At 37.9% G+C, this 25,851-nt stretch overlaps 2 protein-coding genes across 2 annotated transcripts; one reads left to right on the plus strand and one right to left on the minus strand.

The window, feature by feature from the left end:
* Positions 1 to 1,535: 1,535 nt before the first annotated feature.
* LOC144657352 (THO complex subunit 1-like) lies at positions 1,536 to 4,640 on the minus strand. The gene is made up of 2 exons (XM_078517695.1): positions 2,274 to 4,640; positions 1,536 to 1,725 (listed from the first exon to the last, which is right to left on the minus strand). Exon 1 carries the CDS (start codon positions 4,627 to 4,629, stop codon positions 2,938 to 2,940), a length of 1,692 nt encoding a protein of 563 aa, XP_078373821.1. The 5' UTR covers positions 4,630 to 4,640; the 3' UTR covers positions 1,536 to 1,725; positions 2,274 to 2,937.
* Positions 4,641 to 4,679: 39 nt separating this feature from the next.
* LOC144657385 (NF-kappa-B inhibitor-interacting Ras-like protein 2) lies at positions 4,680 to 25,478 on the plus strand. Its single transcript, XM_078517736.1, has 8 exons — positions 4,680 to 4,833; positions 7,667 to 7,762; positions 8,566 to 8,613; positions 9,558 to 9,650; positions 10,226 to 10,319; positions 23,547 to 23,633; positions 24,300 to 24,449; positions 25,317 to 25,478. The coding sequence occupies exons 1-7, from the start codon at positions 4,735 to 4,737 to the stop codon at positions 24,413 to 24,415; spliced, it is 633 nt and encodes a 210-aa protein (XP_078373862.1). The 5' UTR covers positions 4,680 to 4,734; the 3' UTR covers positions 24,416 to 24,449; positions 25,317 to 25,478.
* Positions 25,479 to 25,851: the final 373 nt, after the last annotated feature.

The following is a 25,851-nucleotide window of genomic DNA, read 5'->3' on the forward strand; positions in this document are numbered from 1 at the left end:
ATTGCCAGACAGTGCAACAGTCTCAACTTCATGCATGCTGCGCACCAAGGAGGGATCAATAGGAATGAGACAGACTAGTTATTTAACAATCACGCATGTCACAGGGCAACCAGTCACACCTCAGTTCCCATGCTGGCCCCAGTTTTTCAAAAGGTGGATAACGATATCCACCGGATAAATATATATATGGTGGATAGTGCAGTATGTTTTGTAAACACTTATCCACTGGATAGTGATTTATCTGGTGGATAGCGTTATCCACCCTTTAAACCACTGGGCCCCAGTTGCTGGGCCCATGTTACTGTGTACTTCAGTCATCAAGAAGGAAAATATTTGTCCTCTACCTTAGTTCACTTTTGATTGATTTACTGGCTAGTCATACTTGCATGGTCAAGGTCCCTAAGGAAACCTTTCTCTGGAGCCTAGTCTTCTTGCAGTGCCAACAATAACATGGATTCACCTACTTGATGAAAAAACTCATCTTTGGCCCCATCCACATTAACCTGGAGAAATATAAAAATGCAGTGTAAAATGTTTTCCGTCCACATTAACCCGGGTAAATTTGAAAGTGATATGCTCCATCGCAGGTTGAGTTACAATGCATGCACCGAGCTATTGTTAAGCTTATGAAACCTTTTTGTTTTGACAGAGAACACACGTCTTTTTTGACGTCAGCGTTTTCAAAAAGTCCTGGTTTCGCTGTCCACACTACACCACCAAGCAGGCGTTCTTGAATTTACCCCCTTTGAGAGCGTTTTTGAAAAGTACCGTTTTTGGTAACCAAACAGACAGACAGTTGGCCTCTCCAGGTAAAAAACGATGCGTTTTCAAATTTACCCATGTCAGAGTGGATGGGGCCTTAGCCAGACCTCAAAAAAACCCTCTAGCTCCATGTGCAGTTCATTTCTAGAGTCACCTTGAGGTACTCTTACCCGGCCTTTCTGAAAGTATGAATCAGATACATTATCAAAGTGTTGCCATCTAGTTGGGGGATACTATCAAAATCACCAGTGTGGAAAAACCACCGTTGGGAATTTGAACCGCTGGAGGCACAATTCTTATCACGTGATTGAGGTTAAATACTTCTCATGAGTTTTCCGACCCTGTTGCCTTGATAGTGTCATTGTTTATACAAATTCTGGGAAAAGAATGTTAACATGGCCATCGCACGACTGTTAAAAAATGATATAATGATGGTCTAAAAAATAATTTTTAGACCATGTGACATTTTTTTCAATCACATGATAAGAATTGTGCCACCCCAGTTAAAATTTCTTATGGTGGTTTTACCACTAGTGATGTTGATAGTAGGAGGACAGGGCCTGGGGTACTAGGGGGCAGGAGGGGTATAAGAGGCAGGGAGGTAAAGATAGAAAGTGGGATTCCCAAGGTGTTAGAACAGGGTAAAATTAGAAATGAGAAAAAAAATGCAACAGTTGCATAATACTTTGCAAAAAAACAGCAGAAAGACAACAATGAAACAAAGAGGCAGGGACAGGAACCAAGAGCAAAATGTATGGGGTAGAAAGACCTCCCCCTGCCCTGTCCCACAACTATCTTGGCTTCACACCCTGGTTATATAGGATCAGTAAGGATGACCCTAACATTCATTAGGGCCAACAACATTTGAACAACAATTTTATTTGTACCAAGACGAAAAAAGACACTTTAAAATATGGACTAGTGACAAAAAACAGCAAAGAGCTAAACTATCAATACCTTATTCTCACTATTTCGCGAGTATCAAATTCCGCGATTTTCGCAAAATATAGGACAGGCGAACTTTCAAATTGCGAAATTTAATATCGTACTGATAATATAAAAAAATAATGAAACTCGGTGTGTTTTATCAGTTATTCTAACATGTTTGAGCTTCATGTTTAGGAGTTTTTTTTGTTTAATTTTGTCCATTAGTTATCTCCCACTCTATCAGTCGCATTGTTTGAACTGTTCTCTGCCGTCAAGTTCCTCAAAATCTTGCTCTTGCAGTTGTAGATGAACCTATTAGGGATTTAGACTGTTGAATACCTTATGTTTTGTTTTGTGTAAATTGTTTTGTTTGCTGTTTTTACAATGACTTTCATATTAATTATGTTTTTAGTTTCGAGGTCAAAGCTTCATATTGAAGAATAGATAAAAATCATGAAATTTAATACACTCCAATTGTAACTTCCTCTCAAAATCGCGAAATTAAGTACTCGTGAAATATGGCTCTAATTTTTCGCGAAAATTAAGTACTCACAAAATTTTGTGAGAATAAGGTATATTACTACAATTAAATATAATGCATTACCAGTAAGCAGTTGAGACTTATCCACTTTACGAATTATCAATCCCCAGTCTTTGTACAGTTCACCACACATGGAAGCCTCTATTCCACTCCTGTATAGTGTGGTGAGACAAACTTGCGAGGGTAATGGCACGCTGTGTACCATATTTCAATTATATACAGGCAAACCAAATCTTCATCTCTCTTTTTTTTTTTCATTTTAAGACAAGTACATTATTTTTAAACCTATAATATCTGCCAAATACAAGCAGCAGTCCAGTACATGAACAATATAGTAATAGCCACAATATACATGCAACATTACACACACTTTCAGTGTTACGTCCATAGGGGCTTTCTTTCGCATCCATCTTTTGACATGCTGTTTGAAATGAGCCAATCAAAACTGGTCCATTCTGGTATTTATTTCATGCAAATGTGCCACAAGTTCAGAAGGTCACGCTAGTGGGCTTTGATCGGTAGAATTCGATCTGTCATGTTTGTTTAGCATGTCGAAAGACAGCCCCTATGCAAATAACACTGAAAGCAGGTGTAAAATTAAACTCTCAATGTGTTTCCACTATACTGATTCACAGTCTGATGCCTTCACTTTAATTTTATTGCTCTTGTCAATTGCTTTGCTCAGCAAAGCAATCAGTTCAGACAGATCATGTGAGAGGCACACTTGCATCTGATGTTCCATTTACCACAATGCCTTCGTCATTCTTCATGTTCGGCAATTCTTGTGCAAGTTGTTGCACCACACTCTCGAGATATTCTGGAAGTGTTTTAAATGGATTAGTGCTCGGCTGGAAAAAGTGATGGCTTCTCCGAGCAAGAAGACGCAATGCTCGCCAACCAAAGTTCCCATTTTTGATGACCTTGTATTCATCTTCTACCATAGCATCAGGATCAGCTTGCTCTATGGCCTCAGAGAAATATTCTTCAAGTGTTGGCAGAAAAACTCTGTTATCAGCTTTGCAAGCTTCTAGGTTGTCAGGACATAGATTCCACAGACGGGTCAATTCATTGCTTCCCATTAGCACTTTTTTGGACTTCCACCCAGACGCCATCTCGTCTCCAATACTCACTTTGCGCTTCCTTGTAGGTTTCGGTTTTGATTCGTCTTTCTTTTTCTCCTCTCCTCTTTCTTCGTCTTCGCTCTTTTCTTTGATGAAACTTGGACAACCCTCATTCTTCCATGAAATCCAATTCTCTTCTCTTTCCAAGATATGCTCCACAGCTTTGGCAAATTTGTCACCATCTGGTGGTGTCTCTCGTAGCAGTTCGTACACTTGAGATGTTGTTTCTTTCACCCAGGTGCTTTGCGCCTCATTCAAGACTTGGTTTGGGCTTTTAAACTTGATGTTACCAACAAGGTACTGGCATATGATCAACATTTGCACAAGAATAGTTCTTCTGAAATTACTGTCACTTAGTTGCAAATCAAGGAGCTTCTCATTGGTTAGAAACTTTGCAAAATAACGAGCCACGTCTTTGCTGTCACTCCCTTGCAGATCCTTCAACTCCTTTGCCTTCTTTTTCCACGTCACATGTTCCAACTTGAGACTTCTAAACGCATTCAAAACCTCTTTTGTATTGTTGGTAAATGTCTTCCAGGCCACAGCATTGTTGTAGCACTGAGTGGGGTTTCGGAAATAATCTTGTAAAGCCCAGAATTTTTTGTAAAGATTGAAATCAATTGGAACAGTACTTGACGTTAATTCACCAGCCTCTCTGTCGTCTACTTCCATTTCACTTCCAACAATTTTGTCCTTCTGGTCAGCAGATGCTGTATAAGTTGTGATGTTTTCGTAATTAAATTGACTCATTAAGTTCAGTCCAGATCTTTCAGACAGAGGAAAGAGCCTTGCCAGAAACAGCTGAATTCTTCCACAGAACACTGTGTTCTGAGATGTCGACAAGCGACGTAGCAAATCGTTGGACATCCTGAGCAGAAGATTCTTTCCAGCGGAAAAGAATAAAGGCATTGTCCAAGTGGAAACTTTTTCCTCAACAAATGTGAACAGGGGATCACACTGCTCTAACGTGATACAATCAAACACATCACTTAGCAAAATGAAAACCAAATTAGGCGAACAGTGGCCTTGAATAGCTGACTTAATAACCAAACTAATCAAGAGTTTGTATCTTTCCAGACTGGCCCCTTTGACAACAGCTTCTTTGACAAGATCTCTGAAAACTTGATCAAGGACCAGTTTTTTCTCTTGCTCGCTTCCAGGTGCCTTCTGGAAAACCGCGACTAACTCTGTCTCGTCATTTTCATCCTTGGCTTTGTTCACACAAGACTTAAATTTCTCCCTGGCTGCTTCAAAATTCAATTTCCCCTCGTCCGCCATTTTTAACCGCGTGCAAGGAATCTGTCTTTTGCGCATCGACTATTGCGCATCTTCGTTCCCAGTCCCGATGGGTCAACCGCCATCTTTTATCTGTTTTGACGAAAAATGCCGAAATGTTTACGTCTTGTTGTTGTCGGGGGAAGTTGTGTTGGAAAAACGGCAGTGATTGAGCAAGCCGTGTTTGGAAATCACTCTCCAGGCCAGGTAAAGCTTTTACCTTCAATATTCTTCTTGCTGTTTGCAAGTGTTCTTTGGTATTGGTTGGTGGTACATGATCAAAGATTACTAGCTTAAGTGAGCTATCTTGTTCCTGTACATGCAATAACCCTCTTAATAACAGCCCTCTAAGAGGTCATGTGGTTACCGATATTTTAACAGACTTGTGTTTACAGTCGAACTGAGGAAATAGTGAATAGCTAAAATGGTTCTGGAATGTTCATAGTGTAGTAAATACTAGTAATGATGAAAGTACTGTCCCCCCACTCCGGCCTTCATCAATTATTTTACAAGAAATCAGATCGACAAAAATATGTTAAAGATTTTCTGACAGATTTTTGGTGAACGTAGTTGTCGTAGGCTTTCTTGCAAAACAAATAACAGATATTGATGCTGGCGGGTCTAAATGTGTTTTTGGTTTACCTCTGGTCCTAATAAGGGGGAAAACATATTAAAAGCAACGGGTTGACCCTTTTCTGCAAAATATAACGATCTCCTTATACTCAGAGATAAATTCAGATATTGATTCCAAGCAATATAAATATAAATAACATTTCACTGCATTTCAGACATGTGCGTTCGTACTGTACGTAATACACAACTCTTACCTCGATTTTGATCGATTCATCGGTTGTATTTCGCAGTTGACGATCAAGATCTTACTTCCTTCTTGTCGTGTAGGCCACATTCAAATTTGCAGGGGGATTGGGTAATAACCTTGTCATGCATTCTACCAAAATTTGTAGCGATCGGACGAAGAATAAATTTCGAGGTGAACTATTTACACAGTGGAGGCCACTATCCAATTAGGAGAACGCTCGCAACCACAAAGTAAATAAGTTTGACCGCAGGCAATTAGTTTCGTAAAAGCATGCTCTTCAAATATCGGAAAGATAATCATCAGCAAGACCAAGAAATATTGAGATTCCTTACAAATACAAATATCCGACGACTGCAATGGTTTTAGGTTTGATTAAAGCGATGTATTGAAAAAAAATTAGAGTAAGCTCTTTTAGCGTTTAATTGTAAAGTAAACATTCTAGCTATATTCTGAAACGGAAGAAAACTTCCACCAATCAGAGTATTTGTAACGCAAACAAAAGCGTGATGACATGGCATATCCGCCGTGTTTGCTCGCACGGAAGGGCTAGTGTGCCCCGAAAACGGGCAAGTTGATTGAAGAGAAGGGCCGATATATGCAGGAGAGTTACAAAGTTTTTACAATTCATGTAACAGATTAATGTATAAATGTGTATAGGAAAATTCACGGCATCTTCGACGTCACAGGCCGCCCGAATACACGCAAAATTGCGTGGGTTCTCGCGTGGACGTATCCGGAGTTGCGTGATCAGTGTCACGTGAATCGCGAAAACATTCGACTCGGCACGAAAAGTTCAGAACGAAAAAGAAGACAGTCAAGTTATGTTAAAACATCAAATTTCGTATGGACAGTTTCGTATAGCAAGCTGTGCAAATGCCATGTCGAACAACATTTATCCCCTTGATGTAAAGCTCAAGATTACGCTATTCTCACCCTACCGCAATCTGGAAACGAAACACTATTTGTTTTTGAAATAGCTGCTTGTTGGTAATTATTTTAGCCATCGCTCCTGAAGAAACGATATTTAAAGGACAGTGCGGTAAAGAGTTTTATGCATGGCCAGAAGTTAATAGTTAAATACTCGTGCCGTTTCAGGTTCGCTTTCGTTCTTCCTTCGTGCTTCGGAAAGTCTCACTTCGAAGCAATATCCACGTGCGAAGGATCATATTCCAACTACGTTCGGCCATATGTACGTGCGAATCATCATATTCCAACTACGTTCGCCCATATGCACGTGGGAATCATCATATTCTAACTACGTTCGTCCATACACACATGTCAAGCATCATGTTCCAACTACGTTCAGCCAGCGGTTCATCAAAGCAGTCGATTGTCGATCGTGGACAGTTCGAACGCGCCATAATGATTGTGAAAGTGGCTTTTTTATCGGAATCCTCATATTTAACTAAATCCTAACAATTCATCACCGTATCCTTCTAAAGAATAGTATTGTAATCGTAAAAAGCTACCAGGAGAACTTGAGAAATCCTCGTGCCGTTTCGGTACGCTCTCGTTCTTACTTCGTGCTTCGGAAAATCTTACTTACACTTACAATTACATTACAATTACACTTACTTAACCAGATAGCAGCATTATGGTTACCTTGGTAACCACAATAAATCGATCAGGCTGGCAGTGTATTGTTGTTAATCTTATATATTCAATGAGAAGTTTTATGGTCATCCTAAAAACAATTACCAAGTGATTTTAAACGTTTCGGGGTTCAGTGTATTTTCAGTTCTTTATATATTTTAGGGGCCATTCCATTTAATATCAGCACCCCCCCCCCTATTGAGGGTATTTGGTCTCAACCCCCTCGGAAATAAGATTTGAAGACCCCTTCAGATTGTTTGATCAAAGTGCCGACACATACCCCCCTTCAGAAAAATAAAAAGATCCAAGGTGCCGACATGGCTACCCCCTCAGAAATAACTGCTGAAGAGGGGGGTGCAGATATTAAATGGAATGGCCCAAGTGAGGAGGCCCTGCCAAGGGGGGTCCCCGAGTCGCTTGTTTGAATATTCTCAAAATGTCCGTTGTCGCTGTTTCATTGGTCATTTTAAGCCTTTTTGTCACTTGTCGCAATTTGGCTAGAAAGGTTTTTGTTTGTTGCAATTTCATTTTATGTGCTGTCGCTACTTTTAAGGCCATGTCGCCTGTCGGAGTTTAACTTTACCCTAACAGGGTCTCTTTAGGTAATCGTTTTCAATGAACTTTTAGCCAACGTTTCATACAGTTGAGGACATTTATGAAGTTCAGTTGGACACTGACCGAGGAGTGAAGGAGAGAATAAGAATATTTGACACTGCTGGTGTGGTGAGTCATTTCACATGTTCTTTGGTAATTCATTCTCATCCCAAGAGCCCCTTGTCCCTCTTAGCCAGCTGATCCAGTGCACAAGAAATTAAACAAGTGGCTCTGGGGACACATGATTTGTTTGGCTGGTTTTAACAAAAAGAACAGCCAAAATTAAAATCTCTTTGTTAAATGAGAGTTTAGAACGGTTGATTTGATTGGTTTGATTTGAAACTCCCTTTGTTAAAATCCAGCCAATCAAATCATGTGTGTCCTCAGAAGCACCTGTCTCTCGTGCACAGGCTCACCCAACTAAGACAAACTAGCTGCTCTGGAGATGAGAACGGTAATCATTAACATTATCTATGTCACTTGCAATGTTACATTTTTATGTTGTGCATTTGATCTCTTTCTCCATTAAATTGATTTTATATCTAAAGTTTTGCACTCCCCCCCCCCCATCTCCCATACTGTGTTGAAAAAAATTTCTGAAGTTGCTTGGAAGTCATTTCTGGGGGGGGGGGGTGGTTCTGTTGGCATGTTTTTGTCTTTTACATGTAAATATATTTTTCTGAAGGGGTTTAGAAAAAAGTTTTTTTTTTCTAAGGTCAAAGGAGGTGAAGAAAACTCAGGGTTATTTCTGAGGGGGCGTCACATGGCACTTCAATTTTCTTTCACTGGGGGAACATTTTGACTTGAAATCCTCATCAAAAGGGGGTTTGGGGGGGGGGGTTATAATCATGTAAAATGGAATAGCACTGCATTTCTCACTTGTCATTTTGTACTAAGGACAGTTTTGTGATTTTTCTTTGATCCAATGACAGGACTCAAGTAATGGAGAGCTTTCTAAACACTATCTTAATCTGGCAGATGTAAGTATTGCATATTTTGTGATGAAGATAAGAAATGTTGTGACCACAATAATTGTGGTAATTATTACAATGTTTGTAGTTATCTTTTATAGTTTTTAAAGAAATTAATTGTGCTGCTCTCAGCAAATCATGTGGGAGGTGTGGTGTCCTAATGGCTAGCATGCTGAACTCCAGATTGAGTGGTCTGGGTTCAAGTCCAGGCCTGGGGCACTGTGTTGAGTTCCTGGACAAGACATTTTACTCTCAAAGTGCCTATTTCCACCCAGCTGTTCAATGCTGGAGGGAAAACCTGCGATGGACTAGCATCCCATCCAGGGGGGAAGTAGAAATACTCCTAGTCACTTCGTGCTATTGAAACTGGGATAAGCTCCGGCCTGATGGGCCTCTAGGCTTGAATGCAGACATAACCCAGCAAATCAGGATTTAGTTATTGTATTGAGTAGACTATTATTATTTTTATACTGTTAGCCTAAATTTGAACACAGACTAGTTAATTGGTTAGTAAATGTAACAGGAAATGGACTCAGAGAGAATGCAGGAATATCAATTCAGAGAGTATGCAAAGATTTTGAAAATTTCTCAGAGCTCTAGGAGATAGGTACATCTTCCCTGACCTACCTAGTTGGCTTGCATCTCCAGTAATCAGGAAATCAGTACCTCTTTGAGAAAATTTAAACCAGACCATGAATTGAGAGCATGGTAAAATTGTGTGTTCATGTTCCCTTGAAACAGAGATCTAGAACAAAAGTGATGAAAATGAATGAAATTAATCACATTCAGACACATGACTTGTGGATGTAATGTAAAGCTAAGAAGTGAGGATAGACTTGTTATGTGGGATCAAGGGCTTGATGAATATGCTAGTCACAAGAAAGGAGCCATATTTATTGAGTTTTCATGTACAAATCATTGTTATAAAACAGCTTTGTTTTCCTGTTTTGTAGGGATTTCTTCTTGTCTTCAGTGTGACTTCAAAGAAATCCTTTCAGCATGTTCAAGCCATCAAGAAAGAAATAGACAGAAACAGGGGAAAAGATGTAGGTTTACAGTTTTAGTAAGCAAATTTAATTGAGCACTTTAGGTAGAGAATGGAAGGGGGTGGCTTAATGGTAAGCACATTGGACTCGAGATCAAGCGATCTTGAGTTCAAGCCTTGGCTGGGCACTGCATTGTATTCTATTGGGCAAGACACTTATCTATCATAGTTGCTCTCTTTACCCAGGTGTATAAATGGGTACCGGCAAATTAAATGCTGGACCTGATCCTCTGTTTGACTATCATCCCTTCCAGGGAGGAGTAGAGATACTCCTTAAGTCACTTCATGCTACAGAAACCAGGATAGGCTCTGGCCTGATGAGCTACCTGGCCCACACGCAGGCTTTACCTATAGGTGGAGAACGCGGGTTGTGAAAGTGATAATCAGTTATCCAAAGGTCAAAACCTACAGATCCAAGAGCACAGAGAACGCAGCACCATGCGTCAACTTTGTTTACTGTTGTTGACTATTTTAAATTATTGTCTAGTAAAAAACTTTTATTTCTAGACAACTTAATATCAGGTTAGACCTTTGAATAGTTTTACAATATTATCTTGTAAAAATTCTTGTTTATAGTTTCCAATGGTTGTTATAGCCACAAAAGCTGATATAAAGAATGAACGGGAGTGTGAATCCCTTGTCATCAAAAAGTGGGCTGAGGCAGAAAAAGGTACATTGTAAACTGGTACAGGTGCATTATTTAATGGCCATGGTAGCTTTACCGAAAAATGTAAATTAGCAAATTGAAAACCTCTTGTTTGCTGTGTCTGGCCAAATTTTTTGGTTTAAATTTTAGGAAAGTGGCTCCAATATGAATGAATGAGTTAAACTTTGTTGTGCACTTTTACCTTAAAGGAGAAGTTCACTCCAGAAAAGCGATTTATTTTCTTTAAGCCAACAAAAAGTTTACACAAAGATAATAATTTTATTCACCAAAATTTCAGCCTCCAACGTTCGCTATAACCCTACGAAATCTTTCCCAAAACTCGACAACTGAACGCTGCCATCTTGGAGCTGGTAATGTATGTGTGACGTCAAAGAGCTCAGCCTGAAGTTTGGCAGCAAAATTTTGATAGTCCAAACTCCTTGTTTTTTGTATATCTTGGAGCTCTGTTTGAGCAAAATGGAGCTGCACAAACAGGCATTTTGACAAACAAAAGCCACTACGAAGAAACAAGGAGTTTCGAGTATTTAAATTTTCCCGCCAAACTTCAGGCTGAGCTCTTTGACATCACGTATACATTACCAGCTCCAAGATGGCGGCGTTCAGTTGTCGAGTTTTGGGAAAGATTTTGTAGGGTTAAAGCGCACGTTGGAGGCTAAAATTTGGGTGAATAACATAACTTTGTATAAACTTTTTATTGGCGTAAAGAAAATAAATAGTCATTCTGGAGTGAACTTCTCCTTTAAAATGTTTGTTTGTCAGCAAGGTCATCAAGAAACCAATATATATGAAAAATACTTTGTTTAACTATAGCTTGCATATTCTGTATTGGTCTCACTTGTTTGGGTTTTATGCAAGGTGATGGATCGACCAGTCCTTAACTTGCAAAAGAAGGAACTCAACTAATTTTCCTTTTCCCAACATATAGACTGAACAAGCTAGTTCATAAATACTATATATAAAACTATATGCCAAAATTCCAAAAAAAAGATATTGCACTAAACACAATCATGTGTCTTTTTGGCCACTGGTACGGGCAAGATGGCGGAATAGACGTGTCCGTAAGAGCTCCGCACTTATTAGCTAATTTAAACCTAATGTTGCCCATGTTGGATGATATTGTCTATTCATCCAAGAAATCTATTACACTAAAGCGAACATCAACACAGAGAAGCGATTCTAGCGCGTCTGAATCGAGCTCTCCATCGGATAAGCGACTCAGGAATACGAAGCACATTGAACTGGAAGGCGAAGTCCAAGAAGTCTTCGAAGGAGCAGTCGAAGCCTCGCTTGCCGTAGATATGTCCGAAATGATGGCAGAGAAGCTCGACGAAATATTGGCCAAGCTGAATAAGCTTGACAGCATCGAAACAACTCTAAATAATCTTTGTTCAAAGATGGCCACAGTGGAAAGTGATGTATCGAAGCTGAAAGACGGCGCACGTGTTACCGATGGTAAACTGGAGAAGATGGATAACGGTTTACAATGGATGAATACAGAAGTCGAAGACTTGAAATTGAAGATAACGCTTCTTGAAACAGCTAAAAAAGATCTACACACGCAGCAACTTTATGCAGAAGCTTATAGCCGAAGGGAAAATTTGAAATTCTTTGGACTAGCTGAGAGAGAAACAAAGAGCAGCTCAAATAGCAGCGAGGTGATCAACACGCGTAATATCCTATTTGAGTTCCTGGAAAAAAGGCTTGGCCTTGAAAACCCAGAAAAAGAAATAGAGTTACAAAGAGTTCATCGCATTGGAAAACCAACTGCTGGAAAAACGCGACCAATTATCGCAAGATTTCTTCGCTTTCAAGATCGTGAGATGGTATTAAAAGCTTCCTTTCGTCTACAAGATCCGGAGATCAAAGTGCTGGAAGATTATCCGCAAGAGATTATCGAACGCCGACGAAAACAGATGAAAAAGTTAAAGGATGCCAAAAAGAACGGTATAAAAGTCTCATTTAGTAAAGCCGAACCAGATAAACTCTATATAAATGGTAAATTCATTCCAATGTAAAGCTCTGTTTACGTTCGGACGCGTCTTTTAGGTCGCAATTCAAATGGTTTATGAATTATTATTGTTAGCCGCGGGCCAAAGAGCAAAAATTGTAAACATGGGCTAATAAGTATCGAACGGAGTTCTGAATGCTTGATGAAGTTATCTTTATTTCATCTTGCATTCTTCGAGGGGAGCTATGTGTATGTTTATTTATATGTGATTTTTTGTTGCATTTTAGTTAGTTTCAGTTTAGTGAGATGTTTTTTCGCTGAGATCACACAATTGGGCACTACACGAAGAAATTTTCCCTATGTATTGTACTCAAAACAGTCATTAATCTATTTATTATGGATGTTCTTGTTTCTTCAGCCTTCTGTCGTTTATTCAAAATTTAGCTTTCAGATTTGGATCTTATTATTTATGCATGTTTAAAATATGTCAGCTTGTTTAAAAATAATTTCTTTGAATGTAAGGGGAATTAGCAACTTCAAAAAAAGGCGCACTATCTACACGTGGTGTCGCAGAAAGAACGCAGACGTAATTTTTCTACAAGAAACGCACTCAAGTAAAACAACAGAAATACAATGGAAAAATGAATGGGGCGGAACAATGCTTTTTTCACACGGCAGTCCGAATTCATGTGGGACCGCAATACTTATAAACAACAAGGCCAATTGTACAGTGCTTTCCACAACTCCGGATCCCTCGGGGCGCTTTATTATTTCTAAAATACAAGTCGATGACAAAGTTTATGTTCTTGTTAATATTTATGCACCAAACAAAGATAAAGATTCGGTCCAATTCTTTAACAAATTGCACACCTTGCTTCAAACTGAAAATTTAGATTCTGAGGAGAATATTATTTTAGGCGGTGATTTCAATTGTCCTTTAAACCCAACTCTAGATAAACGAGGGGGCATTATGATACCAAGAAAATCGGTCGTGAGTAGCATAGAATGTTTGCAAAATGAACTCGATCTGATTGATATCTGGAGAGTGCAAAATCCTCAGACAAAAAGCTTCACTTGGAGTCAAAACTCACCGACAGTACTGTGTCGTCTAGATTTCTGGCTCATCTCTAACAATCTTTGTGATTTTGTCAATTCCACTGACATTATACCTGCGATACGAACTGACCATGCGGCAATAAGTTTAATTCTCGGTAAAGTTGGAGAGGTAAAAGGACCTGGAATGTGGAAAATGAATGTCACACTTTTAGATGACGAAGAATATCTGAATTACCTAAGTGTTAATATTCCAAAATGGAAATCAGAGGGCGAAAAAGAATTATCAAACAAACGCTCGGTTTGGGATTGGATCAAATACAACATCAGAAAACACAATATTAAGTACTCTAAAGACAAAGCTAAACAACGAATCGACAAGGAAAGAATAATTCAACAGGAATACAAAGAAGCAACTAGGCAGTTTGAAAATGATCCAAGTGATTTGAACAGATGTTGTCTGAATGAGATTAAAGAAAAACTGGAATTATTGTATGAAGAGAAAACAAAAGGAATAATTGTACGAGCAAGAGCTCGCTGGCATGAGCACGGAGAAAGAAGTACTAAATACTTTTTAAATTTAGAGAAAAGAAATCACGTCAAAAAACATATTAGAAAGCTGCTAATTAGCGGCGCGATTACAACTGATCCTTACCGTATACTTACCGAACAGAAAAATTTTTATCACAACTTATACAAAACAAGTTCGACAGACACCGATTCTATCAAGTCGTTTTTAGATAATTTAAACATACCTCAATTGTCTGAAGATCAAAAGCAATCATGTGAAGGCCAAATTACAATTGACGAATGCAAACGGATTTTAGAAACTTTTCAAAACAACAAGTCCCCTGGAATACCAATCGAATTCTATAAAAGCTGTTGGAATCTTATTTGTGAACCGTTCATTAACTGCGTAAATGAGTCCTTTGAAAATGAAGAAATGTCCAACTCCCAAAAGCAAGCTGTTATTACTTTAATAGAAAAACAAGGAAAAGATCGCACGTTAATGGAAAATTGGAGACCCATCTCGCTTGTCAATGTCGATGCCAAAATAATATCGAAAGTAATTGCTTCTAGACTTAAAGAGGTCCTACCTCACATTATTCACTGCAATCAAACCGGTTACGTTAAAGATCGTTATATTGGTGAGACGGTAAGATCGATTCTTGACATCATGGATTTCACGGAAAGAGAAAATATACCTGGTCTGTTGATATTCATAGATTTTCGAAAAGCTTTTGATACTTTAGAATGGAACTTTTTGTTTAAGTGTCATTGTCAGAGTAAACCAGGCAATGCCAAAAGATGGGGGTCAGCCGATTTCCCTCATATTTTCAGCATTTAAAACCTATCAGATAAGATTAAGATTGGTGGCATTTAAATGATTTTCTGCCTTTTCAATCTTGAGATTGACCACCCCCCTAGTTTTTGGCACAGAAAGTGCCAAAAATCCTCATAAAAAAGGCCAAATTCTCAGTACAGGAAACAGATCTTCCTTTTGCATTTCGTGCACAAAAGTTTTTCTCAAGGTAAATTAACTGGTTGTTGATGTTTTACATTCTTAGAAACACCTTTCCAGTTCAACTGTAATTTTTACTATATTTTCTAAACTAGGTAGGTAGCTTGTGTCTTGCCACAGAGTGAATTTGGGGGATTTTCAAATTCAATTTTTTCAAAAGTGCGATAGTTTATTTTTTATTAAAAGCCATTTTATAACAGTCCATACCCTTCTTATTCGAAAACAAGAATTTATTGATTGGCACGATAAATTTTTTCTCCACGAATTTAGTTCAAAAATTGCTCTGATCGCTCTTATGGCTATTTTCCCGCCAAAATTAAATCACACTAAAATATCACATAACATCGATACAATTATATTTTGAAATGAAATAGTTGTATTTTAATTCATTGAAAGGAGTAGAAACTTCATTAAATGTGTTAATAATTGATTTCGAATTAACTATGTTAATTAACCCTCGGACGTACAAGGGGGGGGGGGGGGGTGAATGCCACCACCCCATGAGGTTTTTTCTAAATTTTGAAAAAACGATTTACTCTACAATGCTGAAACTTTCATTAGCTGTTCATTCATCCTTTGCGGAAATTTTGATATGTCAACGATGTGTCCGTGGTGTGTGACGCTGCCGTGACAACGTCATAGATGCAAGCAGGTCTTGCCAAAAATCGTCATTTTTACCATTTTTCTTAATTTTTTCAGGTTTTTTAAAACAGAAGTGCAAGATGTGTTTATTTTTACATTCCGTAAGCATTCTGGCTTGATTTTGCATCAACTCCCGTTATTTTCTGACTTTCTAAGAAAATGTTGAAATCCAAGATGGCGGATTCAAGATGGCGGCTCTAATGACGTCACGTGATGTCATATGACGTCACAGCCAATTAAAATTATGTCATCTTATAGAGTACGCTGAGGGCTTTCTTCCAAGTTCAAAATAATTTCTCTACGCCTTAATATAACGAAAACTCCGGGGGAGGGGCTCCATCCACCCCCCCCCCCCCCTTGTACGATGGTGGGGGTGTGAGTTGGCTTGTACGTCCGAGGGTTAAAGTAATAGATACCGCAGTCCGTGCATAAATTCATTGTGTATTTCCTGCGAAAACTAAGTTGTATTACGTAAGCATTGCTTCGATTTTCATAGTTTAGTTTGGTATGTCTTAAAAGCGAGATTATAAACGTAATATATAAGGCGGTCTTTGAAGTAATGATCCAAGGTACCAAAGAAAGACACCACGAGTCGAGACGTTATTTCTCACGTTCGACACGGAATTTTGTCAGTTTCAATTCATACTATCACGTTTCATTCGGGACAAACACTCTTATATAAAGTATGAATTGTTCGTTAGCTTCACAAGAATCACCTTGTAGTCTTCTCGAATATAGAACAACTGTTCTACCGTTAGATGCTTGAAAACATGATGTTACAGTTCGCTTACTACTCGAGGTCTTGTTGTGAGTGTCAAGCGAGGATGGCGATCTCGAAGTTCAGAAATCACTGAGGGAGCTTTCTTCATTCAGTTCAGGTCACTTTGACTTATCCGTAGATAGAGTGGCAGGTATGAGCATCTGTCCAGAACACTGAAAAAGAAGTAACAGGCGACTGCATTTTCAAGTTAGTCTCGAATTCTTTTCATCCTAAAAGAGACACAAAACACACACACAAGACCCAAGTAAACATAGGTAGAAGTTCAGATCAGCTGTGTATTTTTTTCAAGAACCTTTAGTGACAGGAAGCATATTTTTTCATTTCTATAACTCAAGTGTCATCGTGACGCACCCGAAGTAAGTAGTAACACCAATTTAACCAATAAAAACAGAAAACATCTCTGTTTTCATCTTTGTCGAGGACTGCATTTTCGTTTTGGTCATTGGAGAAAACTGAAATGTGACCCAGCTCGTGTGTGAATTTTCATAGAAGCACAAGGTTCATCAATTTATATGGGCATCGTTTACCGATATAAGAGATAAACAAAATGTTCGTTTCAGGTCACGAGAATCAATGTCTAGTATATGTCTGTGTCATATTTTATAACTGAATCGTCTGGTCAGATCAGAATTCGTACCCAAGGGATAGTCAAGCTAATCCATTATAGGATGCTTAAGATGCACACACTTTTGCTTATGATTCGCCACTATAAGAAAACTTATTTAACTAGCTCTGGTTTCCTTTCTTATTCAAAACTATTTGTGAATTAAATTAAGAAAAATAATTCTTAATTTTTCTAGCACAAACGCCTGGTCAAACTTGACAAAGGTCGTGATAGTGGCAACAACAGTAGTAGTAGTAGTTGCCTTTATTTAAAAACACGATATGGATAAAAGCTTACAGCTTGTGGGGTCGTGTAAATTAAGTATTTAAAGTTAAAAATATTTACTTACAATTAATTAGGCCATTTACATTTGTATTTGATTTTATTGTTTCGTGTTGTGTACCTTTCAGCCACGATAAATTTCTGTGAGGGCGTGGTTCACCTACAACCTTGAAGCAGATTTCATTTGTACTGTAAAAGATTTGTACTACAGAAACCCTAAGAAAAAATCGTGCAAATGGAATATTAAGCCGACCTATTGCCCGGCTTTTTAACTATCAAAATAAATAATTGGGCGGGGCGAGAGTTAGCCGATGTACAGGAGAAATGCTTACACGAGTATACATCGCGCCAGTGACACTGTAGTGCATGTCTAACAATTATATTCGTTTTTCCTTTACGATCACTTGATTGCCTGTACAACAAAATATCCAACATTCAACCAACATAAATTAAAGGAAAGAGTAAGCAAGTGATCTCGTTGTTCAAATGTTGAATATTTATAGATGTAACCCACTGGCATTTCAAAAAAATGATGTTTTGTATACATCAGTTTCCTTGATTCTAAGAAGCTGGGTGTGGCCATTACAAAACTGTGTATCACTGTTTTATATTTGAAAATTAGTAACCCGAGTTTTCTATGAGTTAGATTAATCAACGAGGCTCAGCCGAGTCGACTATCGCTATCCAAAACATACAGTGGACTATCGCTATCCAAAACCTAAAATTTAAAGCACTTTTAAGCCAACGCACAATCATGCGCTATCAGCGATTATAGTTCACCAAAAAATTTTCTCAGATTCTGATTGGATTAAATTGATCACGTGACGCGATGGTGTCCATCCGCGGAGGGCACTATCAGCTCATAGTGCCCGTCCGAGAAAAATGCCCGGATGGATAGTGCCCGCCCGTGAAATTTTTTGTAAACAAGTGTGCCTGCAGACAAAAAAAAACAACCAAAATCACTGCATTTAGTGGATTTCTTGTCTGATTTTGTTTCGTTTGTTAAATTTCGGCTTTCAATTGAGTTTTTTGTTTTGAAAAGTAAAAAATAATTCACGATGCTCGTTTTTGAATGGGCGCGCCGAAGCCGGAGAAAATTTAGTGGTGAATAATAAAAACGATAGAGTGTTTCTGTCTCGGAACTATCGGTCTGATAGTTGCCCCTTGGAAATTTGATGTTCTTAAAACTAGCATATTAGCCCTTAAAGCTTCGCTTCTCGGGTTAATATTTTTTTTTAAGAACATCAAATTTCCGCGGGACAACTATCAGTCGATAGTTCCTCGACAGAAACACTCTATTGTTTAAATAGTGCCCGTCCAAGGAAAATACCCGAAAGGATAGTACTCGTCCGTGAAAATTGTTGTAAAGCGGGCCTGCAAACAGAAAAACCCCACAAAAGTCACTGCATTTAGTGGGTTTCTTGTCTGGTTTTGTTTTGTGTGTTAAATTTCGGCTTTGAAGACTTTCATCTGAAAAAAGATGTCCTGTTTACAGTCATAGCAGTCAAAATGCAATCATCATCGTCATCATCATCACCACCGCCACCCCCACCATCATCATCATCATCATCATCATCATCAACAACAACAACAACAACAACATTATCATCATTATCTCCACAGGTGCTCCATGATCTATGATTGTTATTTTATTATAGGAAATGAAAGCTCAAATCTATGAACTTTATGGGCCATATTGCTGAACGTTGTGCTTCTGTGCAAATTTAGATGGGTGTTGGGACATATTACAGTCGTCTTCAGTGATAAAAACGAGAATACAGTCTTCAACAACATATATCCAAAACAGAGATTTGTGCGTTTATTGGTCAAATGAGAGTACATTAAATAATTAGCACACAATTTCATCAAGAGTGTTACAATAACAGTTGCTCTATAGCCAGATTGTATAAGCAATGGTATAAGGAAAAAATGCTTCCTATTACTAACGATTCTAGCATAAAAATTGCTCAGCTAAACTTCTACCTGTGTACGTCTACTTGGGTCTTGTATGCGTGTTTGTGTCTGTTTTGGTATGAAAAGAACTAAAGACTAACTTGAAAAGAGAGGAGCTCAAATTACAACCAGCGTGACAGTGTTACAAAGGTCATGCAAACACGGCGTGGGTCATTAATCTGTTTGCATTGATCTTTGTGCAGTGATAGCAACAGGTATCTTTTCAAGGTCGCCAGTCGCATGCAGTCGCCTGTTACTTCTCTTTTAGTATTCTGGACAGATGCTCATACCTGCCACTCTATCTACGGATAAGTCAAAGTGACCTGAACTGGATGAAGAAAGCTCCCTCAGTGATTTCTGAACTTCGAGATCGCCATCCTCGCTTGACACTCACAACAAGACCTCGAGTAGTAAGCGAACTGTAACATCTTGTTTTCAAGCATCTAACGGTAGAACAGTTGTACTATATTCGAGAAGACTACAAGGTGATTCTTGTGAAGCTAACGAACAATTCATACTTTATATAAGAGTGTTTGTCCCGAATGAAACGTGATAGTATGAATTGAAACTGACAAAATTCCGTGTCGAACGTGAGAAATAACGTCTCGACTCGTGGTTTCTTTCTTTGGTACCTTGGATCATTACTTCAAAGACCGCCTTATATATTACGTTTATAATCTCGCTTTTAAGACATACCAAACTAAACTATGAAAATCGAAGCAATGCTTACGTAATACGACTTAGTTTTCGCAGGAAATACACAATGAATTTATGCACGGACTGCGGTATCTATTACTTTAACCCTCGGACGTACAAGCCAACTCACACCCCCACCATCGTACAAGGGGGGGGGGGGGGGTGGATGGAGCCCCTCCCCCGGAGTTTTCGTTATATTAAGGCGTAGAGAAATTATTTTGAACTTGGAAGAAAGCCCTCAGCGTACTCTATAAGATGACATAATTTTAATTGGCTGTGACGTCATATGACATCACGTGATGTCATTAGAGCCGCCATCTTGAATCCGCCATCTTGGATTTCAACATTTTCTTAGAAAGTCAGAAAATAACGGGAGTTGATGCAAAATCAAGCCAGAATGCTTACGGAATGTAAAAATAAACACATCTTGCACTTCTGTTTTAAAAAACCTGAAAAAATTAAGAAAAATGGTAAAAATGACGATTTTTGGCAAGACCTGCTTGCATCTATGACGTTGTCACGGCAGCGTCACACACCACGGACACATCGTTGACATATCAAAATTTCCGCAAAGGATGAATGAACAGCTAATGAAAGTTTCAGCATTGTGGAGTAAATCGTTTTTTCAAAATTTAGAAAAAACCTCATGGGGTGGTGGCATTCACCCCCCCCCCCCCCCCTTGTACGTCCGAGGGTTAATTAACATAGTTAATTCGAAATCAATTATTAACACATTTAATGAAGTTTCTACTCCTTTCAATGAATTAAAATACAACTATTTCATTTCAAAATATAATTGTATCGATGTTATGTGATATTTTAGTGTGATTTAATTTTGGCGGGAAAATAGCCATAAGAGCGATCAGAGCAATTTTTGAACTAAATTCGTGGAGAAAAAATTTATCGTGCCAATCAATAAATTCTTGTTTTCGAATAAGAAGGGTATGGACTGTTATAAAATGGCTTTTAATAAAAAATAAACTATCGCACTTTTGAAAAAATTGAATTTGAAAATCCCCCAAATTCACTCTGTGGCAAGACACAAGCTACCTATCTAGTTTAGAAAATATGGTAAAAATTACAGTTGAACTGAAAAGTTGTTTCTAAGCATGCAAAACATCAACAACCAGTTAATTTACCTTGAGAAAAAATTTTGTGCACGAAATGCAAAAGGAAGATCTGTTTCCTGTACTGAGAAATTGGCCTTTTTTATGAGGATTTTTGGCACTTTCTGTGCCAAAAACTAGGGGGGTGGTCAATCTCAAGATTGAAAAGGCAGAAAATCATTTAAATGCCACCAATCACAATCTTATCTGATAGGTTTTAAATGCTGAAAATATGAGGGAAATCGGCTGACCCCCATCTTTTGGCATTGCCTGGTTTACTCTGACAATGACACTTAAATGCCTGGATGCTTTTAATTTTGGCCCTGAATTCAAGCGTTGGATTAGTACTTTTTATAAAAATATTCAAAGTTGTGTGATAAATAATGGAATGTCATCAGAATACTTTAATCTTACACGTGGAGTCAGGCAAGGTGATCCTTTGTCTCCATATCTCTTCCTTTTAGCTGTCGAGAGTTTAGCGATTGCCGTTAGGGAAAACGAAGAAATAAAAGGAATTGCAATTGAACGACAAGAAACTAAACTTTTACAATATGCCGACGATACAACTGCTGTTCTTTCTGACATAGAGTCAGCCCACAAACTTTTTCAGTTATTGGACAAATTTAGAAAACTCTCAGGTTTAAAGGTCAATAGTTCAAAGACAGAGGGACTGTGGTTAGGCTCTTTGAAAGGAAATGAAATGAAACCGCTTGGAATCAAATGGCCGCAAGATCCTATAAAAGCACTCGGGATCTTCTTCACATACGATAAAAAACTGCTCTATTTAAAGAACTTCTCAGAAAAACTCGACAAGATAAAAAAATTGATCAATATCTGGTCTTCTAGAGGTTTATCTCTCTATGGGAAGGTTACTATCATCAAAACTTTGCTCCTACCGAAGGTTGTTTACATATCCTCTTTGTTACCTACCCCTGAAAATATAATTAAGGAACTAAACCAATTGATATACAAATTTTTATGGAAAGGTAAAGACAAGGTAACCAGGGTATCTGCGATAAATAACTATGAGGAAGGAGGAATCAAAATGGTTGATATTGAAAGCACGATCAAATCTCTCCGCCTCTCCTGGATGAAAAGAATCTTTAATGATAATTCCGGCACATGGAAGAAATATTTAGAATATCTTCTAACGAGGGAAGGTGGCTTCTATCTTTTCAATTGCAACTATAACATTAAAGATTTAACTATAAATTCTCAATTCTATAGAGAACTATTGAAGTGGTGGTCTGAATTTCGCACAGAAAATGCAGCTGACACCAATTGGAAAAACTTAATTTGGAATAACCACGAAATAAGAATAAACAACAAAACAGTTTTCTATAAAAGGTACTTTAATTATGGAATTCGGACCGTGGAAGATCTGCGCTTTGATCTTGACAATATTGATTCCTATGAATTACTTGCGAAACATATAGAGAAGACGAACTTTCTGGAATGGACTGGTCTACGCCATTCTGTACCGCCCAATTTAAGAAATACCAATTTTGTTCCAGATTACGCAGAACTGAATCCATCTTTTAAGATTGACGGCTGCCTTTTCGATGTTACTAAAAAGAAATCAAAGGATTACTACTCTCTTTTTGTCCGTAAAAAGGCACGCTTTCCTAATATTGCACAAAAACTTAAGTGTGAATTTAATTTATCCGATGATGCATTGAAAAAAGCATTTTTTCTTCCTCATTCAGTTGCTTTTGAGCCATATGTCAAGGCCTTTCAGTTTAAGGTATTAAACTCGATACTTTATACAAATTCAAAACTACATAAAATCGGTTACATTGAAGATGATCTGTGTTCTTTCTGCAAACGGGAATCAGAGACAATACAACATTTCTTTTTTGACTGTTCCTACTCAATTTCCTTTTGGAAGGATTTTGAATCATATTACTTAACTTTGACAAAGCAACAAATACATCTCAATTTGAAAGATGTTGTAGTCGGTGTTCTAACTCCGGAACGTCCCTTACTAAATTATCTATTACTTGTAGGAAAAATTTACTTATGGGGTTGCAGAAGAAACAATGAACTTCCGAATATAAGAGGTTATAAATTAAAAGTAGCATTAAAGTATGAAACAGAGAAATACATTTGTACTAAAAATAATACATTAGATTTATTAAAGAAGAAATGGGAAATGTAATTGCTAAGTTGTTAACTTAGATATACATTGTATAAGGCTCAAACAGGTGTAACTTTGCTATGTAATTCTTGTATGTAATTGTGTGATTGTGCGATGAGTGAGCGAGCGAGTGGGTAAGTAGGTTTAAGGTTTAATGTAAAAACTCGTAATGTTTTTAAGTATTGTTAGTGGTATAAGTAGTAGCTTGTATTGTAAATAGTGTATGTAACTATGTGTTATGCAAATAAAAATTATTAAAAAAAAAAAAAAAAAAAAAAATGTGTACTAGCTTTGGAAACAAACTTCCAATGTATATGGCTTGTATATGTCATTTACTGCCCATTTGAGCCAATTAAGAAGTATCTCATCTTCTAATCAGTACCAATCAGTACCCAACTACCAGCTGTGTCAGCTGTCTATATCTTAATTATTAAGAAAATTGTTAATACCTTTAAGTATATTTTAACAATGTCAAAATTTTGAAAAATCAATGTTATTTTTTACAGTTCGCCTGACAGAACTTAATGTTGGTGACAGGAAAGCTCTGCAAGATCCCTTTGTGCAGATAACATCAAGAATGGTCTCATGTGCTGGTAGGCATTACTCCCGCTGTAGTTGCTGATGGCCCAACAAATTTTGTTAATTTAAAAAATCTCCTGATAAAAAATGAGCTAGAATGCAGCAGGCTTTACAAGTCTTCTGAAGTTACTAAGGAACTGAGGGTGTAAACACATTATGCTGACTTTTAAATAGGCTTTCTTCAGTTGCTTTAACTCAGATTTGTTTGGGTTTTTTGTATTTTTATTTCTGCATGTGGCAGAGTGTCACGAAAAAAAATTGAATTACATCTTGGCTTTTGCACAAGCAGTCCTTGATTTTTTCTTGCCCTGGGTTGTTGCATGCTTGTGTTCAGTTTACTGTTTTTCAATTTAGTTGGCAGACGACTTGCCTGGGCACTTGTAGCCTGCGTAGCAGGCGTCTGAGTAGTTTTTGTAGCGCTCATATGGGAGAAACGCGAAAGGTGCGAGAGGGCCACGCGAAACGCGCTGAAAACTACACAGACGCCTGCTACGCAGGCTAGGGCCCTTGCCTATGCAGACAGCATTTTTCTCTAACCCTGATATTTTTTTGCAGTTTTTTTTCTTCAGTATGTTAAAAACATTTTTTAAGTCTAATAATCAAAAAAATCCTTGATATAGTCTTTCTGCGCAACGGCTCCCAGAAGCAACATAGCTTATTTTTTTTTATTTTTTTTTAAGGTAAGGGGTATCTGCAATCAAGTCATTCAGAAGTGAAGCGATTTCTGTCCATGCGTAAAAGCAGCAAATCCATGTCTGCTTCCAAGGACTCTGGTCTTGATGTCACAAAGGAATAACAACTTATTTTGACAAAATAACTCTTATTGTAAGGTATGGAAAAACATTAGACTTTTGTACTAGCAGTCTGGGTTCAAACTTGGCCAGGGTTACTGTGTCATGTTCTTGGGCAATACACTTTACTCGCATGGTACCTCTCTCCGCCCACAGGTATAAATGGGTACCAGCGAATTTATAGTGGGGGTAACCCTGTGATGGACTAGCATCCCATCCAGGGGGAGAAGAAATACTCCTGGTGATTACAGTCAAAACCGGATATTCTTTTGATGGGATGATGATGGCGCAATCTTCCAATATTGATGGACAGTTTGTTCGTCGCAACTTGCAACTTGCAATTCAAATTTGCCTGAGCAAGTTGCCAAGTTCCGGTTTTCATTTTTCCCGAATGAAACATAATAATTCTGCCTCTGTCTCAAAGAAGGATGAAATAAGTGTACTTTGGTCGACTGCTTATCAACAGATTGCAGCAAATTAGTGATAGGCTTAGTTGAAATTGTTAAACTTAGAATTGCGCTTAAAAATTCAAATTTGCTCCACAAGTTACAGTTTACTGGTTTGTAATTTTGAAGCGTAATTCCTAACTTAGCAATGTAAACTAAGCCTGTCGCCTATTTCTTGCATAATGGCATTCTGTTGATGAACAGTCAAATAAGGGGCAATTATTTTCTGTTTCTTTGATACAAAGGTGGTACAACCTCGTTTTATACGGCAAAATGAAAACCAGAACTTGGCAAATTGCTCAAGCAAATTTGAATTGAAAGTTGCAAGTTGTGACGAGCAACTTAAACTTGGCTCGACGCAGGCTTTACCTATAGGCACGTAACATGTGCAGATGTTATAACACTGTGTATTCCATTGCATGTGTAAAGCTCCTATTATTCTATTTATTGTGTTTTTCAGAGTACAATTCCAAGAAAGTTGACCCAGTACATGTGTATACATGTATGGACATTGACAATGGGCAGGCAGTGGTGACTTCCTCCTCTGTTTACTAAACAGAGGAGCTGTTGTACTCACAAGTGCTCTTGGAAGCTTTAAATTTCCCAGATGGTTTTATATATTGATGTATATAAGATTTGTATAAAAAATATCATATTATTTGAACAGTATTTCTGACCATTACTTGGATTTGTAACAAGGCAGTCCCTAGTAAAATTAATTTAAAATGAAGAATTGTCAAGCATATGAATTGGATTGTAATGAGCTAAACATTCTGTCATTGAAATAATAAAATTACAAATAAGCTTATAAACAAAACTGAATGCAAAAGAAAGAGAACTACATGTAATATATCGGACGTGAGAGAGAATGTTTCTTCACGTTTCTAAACACCGAGAAGAAAGTTTAAAATACGACGCACGGCGGGGTATTTTGGACGATTCAAGCTGTCGGTGGTTAAAGTTGAAATGTTTCTAGGAAGTAGTCCATCAACTCT

This window comes from Oculina patagonica, chromosome 6 (assembly GCF_052425735.1).
Source record: "Oculina patagonica isolate OP01 chromosome 6, crgOcupat, whole genome shotgun sequence".
Taxonomy (NCBI): domain Eukaryota; kingdom Metazoa; phylum Cnidaria; class Anthozoa; order Scleractinia; family Oculinidae; genus Oculina; species Oculina patagonica.

Bases quoted from the DNA above. Each gene is read 5' to 3' on its own strand.
- LOC144657352 (XM_078517695.1), bottom strand. From the start codon at position 4,629: ATGGCGGACGAGGGGAAATTGAATTTTGAAGCAGCCAGGGAGAAATTT.
- LOC144657385 (XM_078517736.1), top strand. From the start codon at position 4,735: ATGCCGAAATGTTTACGTCTTGTTGTTGTCGGGGGAAGTTGTGTTGGA. The intron at 4,834-7,666 runs GTAAAGCTTTTA...ATGAACTTTTAG, and splicing joins GAAATCACTCTCCAGGCCAG to CCAACGTTTCATACAGTTGA. The intron at 8,614-9,557 runs GTAAGTATTGCA...CCTGTTTTGTAG, and splicing joins ACTATCTTAATCTGGCAGAT to GGATTTCTTCTTGTCTTCAG.